This window comes from Varanus komodoensis, unplaced genomic scaffold, assembly GCF_004798865.1.
Source record: "Varanus komodoensis strain SLA01 unplaced genomic scaffold, ASM479886v1 scaffold30, whole genome shotgun sequence".
Taxonomy (NCBI): Eukaryota; Metazoa; Chordata; class Lepidosauria; order Squamata; family Varanidae; genus Varanus; species Varanus komodoensis.
In genome coordinates, this window is record NW_025335762.1 from 10,152,158 (window position 1) to 10,158,765 (window position 6,608).

The 6,608-nt window shown below is 42.0% G+C and overlaps 1 protein-coding gene across 1 annotated transcript in view; it reads right to left on the bottom strand.

Annotated features, from left to right (window-relative positions):
* Positions 1 to 6,608, bottom strand: part of YKT6 (YKT6 v-SNARE homolog) — a 15,265-nt gene continuing 8,657 nt past the window's right edge. Inside the window, exons 6-8 of the mRNA XM_044437298.1 lie at positions 5,991 to 6,056; positions 3,995 to 4,096; positions 1 to 2,777 (exon numbers count right to left, since the gene is read on the bottom strand). Of these exons, the coding sequence (XP_044293233.1) occupies positions 2,742 to 2,777; positions 3,995 to 4,096; positions 5,991 to 6,056 (204 nt within the window). The 3' untranslated portion in view covers positions 1 to 2,741. The remainder of the gene's footprint in view (positions 2,778 to 3,994; positions 4,097 to 5,990; positions 6,057 to 6,608) is intronic.

A 6,608-nucleotide genomic window follows, 5' to 3' on the forward strand; every position in this document is an offset into this window, starting at 1 on the left:
TTTTGAATGATCAAATGACAACTTTATCCATAAAGGTATAATCCAATAACCAGTACGCATAATGTTAAACAATATTAAAATACAATCTTTAGTAAAACTTCCACATTAGAAAGAGGATATGAACAGATGGAACATATGAGTCTAGAATTCAAAAGACTAACTAATTAGGTTTCTCTATACTATTCAGAGCAAGTTTTTGAAGCCCATTTTCATTCAAAGAATGACAAATGTGAAGAACTGTTTCTTTCTGCAGCAAGTAGTACCAAAACTGACTTGCAGCTTTCTTTCTGCCCTGTCTTATCAGGAGAGCCTGTAAGGATCAAAGCAATAATCCACAACGAAGGTAACTGATTGATAGGAATAGAAATGGACTTTACAGAAAACACAAATACTCTTGGGTACATCTGAACCAGAGATGGGAGGAAAAAAAAATTAAGGCTGGTGATTCCTGGCACCAAGAGGGGTGCTGCATTGGTTCTGCCAATACAGCCTCTGCATAATATTGATTCAAGTCTGATTGGCTGAGGTGTGCTTTCCAGCCCAACCCCTTCCCAAGAAGGGCTCAGGTGCCCAAAGCAAGGAAATGCAACCAAGTCTTGGACTGCACCCAACATGGCAAAGGGCAGTTAAGGTAAAAGAAACATAATCAAACTCACTTTACTCCTTCAGCTCCAGCTTGGTTTGTGTGTATAAATTAAGAGAGGTTCGCCATGTTATAGTTGCTTGTTGCTCAAGGGCTTAGCAGAATTGATGCAGTTAAACATGACAAAGGCAGCAGCAAAAAAAAAAAAAAAAAAAGTTGCAACAATGCAAGTCAGAAATTCCACTTCTGCTCACAAGGCCCATCAGTAAATCTCAGCTCTGCCCTACATTGCCATTAGGTAATCTGGCACTGACCCCTTTAGCTATAGCTTGATGCACAGTAATGGAACAAAGAAGGGTGCTCTCCTAATTTTCCTTGTGCCCTTCTGCAAGTGTGAAAGGCCTTTGCTGATGCTGTCACTGTGGAGCTTTCTGGAACGGGGTGGGAAAACTAGTGGCCGTCTAGATGTTGCTGGACTACAACTCCCATTACCCCGACAATTGGTCATCCATCAACAATTGGGTTCGACGGAGGTAGAGTCCAGCAATGTCTGAAGGGTCAATGTTTCCCTTCCCTGTTAGGAGGAGATTTGTTGGTATTCCTGGGCGAAAACGACTAACCTAAGAGCCAGATCACTGATACAGCATTTCCATCTTGTTGACTACCAGAGCTGCTTCTCCCAGGGCCCTTGTCAGGCAGAGGTCAATTTTAAGTGATGCATTTTCTCACCTGTGTACAGAAACACCCACCACAGTTGTGGTAAGGAGAGAGGATGTGAGGGAGCCCCACCCGTGGAAAAGCAGCTTTGCCTCACCAGATAGAGAGGGCATCAGAGCTCCTTGCTGACAGAAAGACAAGAGCATTAGTAACAACATTGTCTCTATTTACACAAAAAAGTAACTGGCAGGGTCAAACTCTCAAGCAGGGAGAACAAAGACCCAGCCAAAACCACAAGACCACACCAAGACACACAATTTCAGCGGCTAACACACTTTTGCCCAAAGTAAGCGATGTTGCACTCCACAAAACTCTGACATAGTTCCTACTGCAAAGCAGTGGACGGCGCTTCTGGACAAGGGCGCGTTGCTATCCACAATGGCTGCTGATTAATACTATGGTACGGCACTGCCAGAGAGTAGCCATAAGATAACACATTGCCAGTGGAGGAGGGCACCGGACTGTCAAGCAGATCTTCCACTTCATATGGAAGAACAGAGCAAGAGCAACAAAAGCCACTGACTAGATACAGACCACTCTCATAGATAAGCCCTCCCCTAAGCAGCTGTAAGATACAAGGAGATGTTACCACATCGTGCCTTCTTAACTTGTCTTTGACAAATGGCAGTGGCACTGGGTATGGAAATGAGCTCTAAACTGCCGCTTAGTTCCTTGGCAAATGTAGTCCCAAGACAGAATTTCCCAGCTTGAATCAAGGGAAATAATTCCAAGCCATTTCACAAGTCCAAGCTCTCCCTAGGAATCCCTTTGAGCTCTTCTGCTAGATTATAAAGCAAAAGCAGGTCTCAGGCTGCCCTGGGTCTTCCACACAGTCATGCCAATCCATAGATGGGCCCTGGATGACACTGAATGGGGTGGAAATTGACAGAATTTCTGCACTGCTTCCACCACCAGTGTGGGACATTTTAGCAAACAAGAAAAATTGCCACCTCTAGATGAAGTGCTGAACTGGCAAGTCTTGTTACTGGTCTGCAAACTCCAGATGACCAAACGGTTTTCTTAGTGTTACGTGAGCAAACCACGATAGATATGGGCAGAATGCACATCTATTTGCAGATTTCAGAAAGATGTGGGGTGAAGAAGCCCAAACAATCCAACACAGTTGCTATCAACCAGAATGTCAGAGCAAGAGCCCCTTCAGTACTTGTGGGAAAATGTCATTGTCTATCCCCATACTCAAACTACAAGAATCTTGACACCCAAAATACCTTCTTTCCAAGAAAAGGGAAAAAGAGAGATTGTTTTCAAGTCATGAACCCCATCAGCATGTCCTATTTCATGTATCAAGGTTTCTAAACCTGGAAACAAGAACCGCCACTGTAGGCTCTGGGGAACATCTTCTTGCTGCCTTGTTCTGGGAGTCCTGAATGTAAATGAAGGCCTGATAGTCCAGAGTGTGGTGGGCCGCAGCTGTTGGAGGTCACATGATCTCACAGCATGAGTTCTGCTTGCGGGCCTAAAATGTAATTAAAAAAACAAACAAACCCCACAGAGAAAGAGGAAGGGGGAGGGGAGGGGAGAGAGGGAAAGACACCCAAGTTTACATTGGTAGCAAACCAAATCAGCGCCCTCCTCTGAAGTTACCTTTGTGCATAAGAAGCCATAAAGCAACTCACACTGCAAAAGCGATTTGAGGAGCCAGAACTACATGGAAGCAGGCCACATAGCCCTGTCTCGTACCAACATCTTACAAGTTCATATATTTATCACCCTCTTACAGGTTTATATGTTTATATATTTATGGCAACCTTAATTGGAAAAAGCAGGCAACTAGAAAGGCTCAGATATCAGCAAAGAAGCAAATACAAGCAGTCTCTTTCCACGCCCCATTTTTCTTCCAGCAAGAAGGAAACTATAAGCCCACCATGGACGGCATCCCATTCACTATGCATACATCTGTGTAAGGAGGCATGGTGCCACGCCAGCAGCACTGACTCACCGCCCACCAAGAGCCACTCTATTTCACAGGAAGGATAAATCTCAAGGCAAGACTTCTTTGCAACTGCAAATAGTTAAAACTCCTATTCTAATGGCTCCCAAAAATGTTAATATGAAGCCAAATCTGCCCCCTCCAAGTTCTGAAGAGCCTAAAACAGTTATTCAGCTTTGTGTATCTGCCATAATTAAGATCCTCTGTGTTGTCAAGTTCTTATACTTGTTATTTGTGTTTGTTTTTCAGCGCCAGGCTAAGACCTTTTTATTTAAGCAACATTTTAAATGCTAAATACAATTGAATTTTATCTGGCCAGGGCGGCTTATTTTATAATGTGTGTTTTAATTAAGATTATTTTATATGGATATTTTAACTTATTGTTTTATCTATGTTGTAAGCCGCCCCGAGGCTTCGGCGAATGGGGCGGCATAAAAATGTTTTAATAAATAAAATAAATAAATATACAATGTTACAGATCAACAAGAGCTCTTTGCAGATGTACATTCGGGGCCAGCACGAGAATCAAGAATTAAATATCCTGCTATAAGCATGTAAAGCTTTCAGTGGCTCACATCACTTAGTTGATGAACATTCCGATACTACATTCCAATTACTACTACAAGAACATTCCAATACTGTATGTTGACTCAAATCTCCCTGCCCACTAACCCGCAGTCATTCTAGAAGGACAGAGAATGAGTTCACGTCGTAAGATAGACTTCTAGCCAGAATACACTTACGGTTTTGTAGAAGGCTTTTGACTGCGTTCCAAGAACCTCTGATTTAGACACCAAGTCATCCAGTTTCTCTCCTCTTTCTAACAAAGACTCCATTGTATTGTGCTAAGTGGAAAAAGATAAAGCTGAGAAAGGGAGACTGTATGTGGCCAGTGACTCTTATATTCTCTGCTGCATGAGCTGCTTCAGATAGTTTGGAAGAGAAGTAGAAAGTATGATTTTGCTTTTTAAGTGAAGGAACTACACCTAGATGCTTGCACTTTTCACAGCTCTGTTGCAAAGACCAAGACTCATTTTCTTCTTCTGTTACAATATTTATTAATCTCTTTCCACTCTCACATTAATTTTGAAAAGGAATGTTCATGTGAAAGGAGTGCTTTTGCTGTACGACCCACTCAGAGAAAACATCTTACTTCAAGCCCCCACCCTTTTACTAAATGAAGCGACACCATAGGCCCTTCTTAGGTTTGGCTCATTCTCTATGGCATTTTTTGCCCACAGAGGCCCATCTGGCAGTCTTATTACTGGTCATTTCTCCAATTTATAGTTTATTCCAGATACTTATTTTATGGAGTTTGATTATATTTTGTTTGTAAAACACTTTCAGTATGTAGCAGACAACAAGTATGACTAACTTATTTTGACACATGTCTTTTTTTACAGCATCCATCTGTGCCTGGGGTGCAATGGACCCTTTAAATTTTTAATTAGAAAGATTATGAATGATTATAAAATGGCTCCAAGCGTAACAGAGTAAGAATGAAGCATTAGTATGACAACTGAAAAACATAGTTTAACACTAAGTAAAATAATGGAAGGGGTCTAATATACCTCAGTATTGTCAAAGTTTGGAATGTCTTCCCCCGCTTCAAAAGATTACAAGAAAGGAATCAGTGTCGTAAGTTTGCACTATGACAAGATAAAGCCAACTTGGGAGAAAATTAACTGTCTTAAGTTATTTAAATTTATTTTGGTTGTCTAATAGACTTTTATGGTTTTTTAAAAACAATTGGTAGACTTAGAATTGTCTTTTCTTAAATCTGCTCCAGTGGCCTAAGCCAATTCAGCAAATTATATTTATGATCCAACAGAGGATTTCTCCTACCCTATTTTGAGAAGTTGCTGAAGACAGAATACACCCTAGTCAGCTTAGACCAGTGGAAGGCAATTGAGCTGCCCCTGATTTAAGTAGTTTCAGCTTCATTCATTTCTACCTGGCAGCTTATTAAGTTCAAAAACATGGAAAAGGAAATGAGAAAGAGAGGAAACATCATGGAATAAGTGTGACTATTGAGAATATGAAGTAGTTTCAGGTATGCTAAAACTAAATTTTAAAAATATTTCAAGCAGCTGCTGTGGTACACAGCTACCCACATTAGCATAGGTGGTTTGAGAAAGCAAATTCTGCCCGACTGTCCGAGTTTGGATGCTTTGACAGCAGAAAGGCATTCTATAGCTATTTATGCATATTTTCAGAAGTGTAGGAAAGTTGGCTGTGTACAAAAGTGTGGCAAGAACAATACTTAGATCTGACTTTGCAGTACCTAAGTATAGGAACCACTACTTAGATACTTAAATGTCAAGTGGGGTGAAAGTTGCCTACTAGCATTACTTGGTAAGAATTGTGTACATGTCTCCAATTAAGAAAATCCCAATGCTTCTCATACATTTAGTCTAAGGAAAGGGATCTGTAGCATTCTGAGCTTGTGGGAAAAGTCTCTTAAGCTGATGCCTATAAATTTTGCTGCCCCAACTATCCTGCAGAATATCCCACTCTCAACTATGATGCCATAAGAACCCAGGAGACAGTGCATCTTCCCTTCTCCCCCACCTTTGAAGGGGCAAGAACAAAGCTTCCCCAAACTCAGTCCAGTTTATGTCCACAGTACACACAAAAGAGCATATCTGCTTGCTTATTCAGAAGTGCTTCCACATCAAAGCCATGTCATATTTACAGTATTCCCAAATGCCCCAGGGCAAGACAGCTGCTGTCCCTTACCAAGATGACTTTGGTCTCATCCAGCTCTGCTTGCACTTTTGTCATTGCATCTGCTTCACGAGGATTCTTAAAAGAAAAAACATTTTATGTCAGAAAACTGTAGCCAAGGCACTAGAGACCCATGTTAGGATTTCATTTTCCTATTGGAATAATGCACTTTCCTGTTTATCCCAAATACAGAGAAGAACACACATATACACAGCACCAATACTACACTTCAACTTTCAGACACTGGTTGGTTTGACAAAAATATTATTTCCCCCCTCAGCTTAAACTGAAGCTCAATCCAGACTAGACGGAGGTCCTGTTGGTTGGCGGATTGGGCTTCGGAGAGGGTGAATTGAACCTAGTCCTGAATGGGGTTGCACTCCCTCTTTGGGACAAGGTCCGCAGCCTGGGAGTGCTCCTCGACCCAGAGCTTTCATTGGAAGCTCAGGTGACTGCGGTGGCGAGGAGCGCTTTCTTTCAGCTTCGGCTGATCCATCAGCTGCGCCCCTACCTGGAGTACGACTGCCTGGCGACAGTGACACATGCGCTGGTGACTTCCCGCCTTGACTTCTGTAACGCACTCTACGTGGGGCTACCCTTGAAGACGGTCCGGATACTTCAATTGGTTCA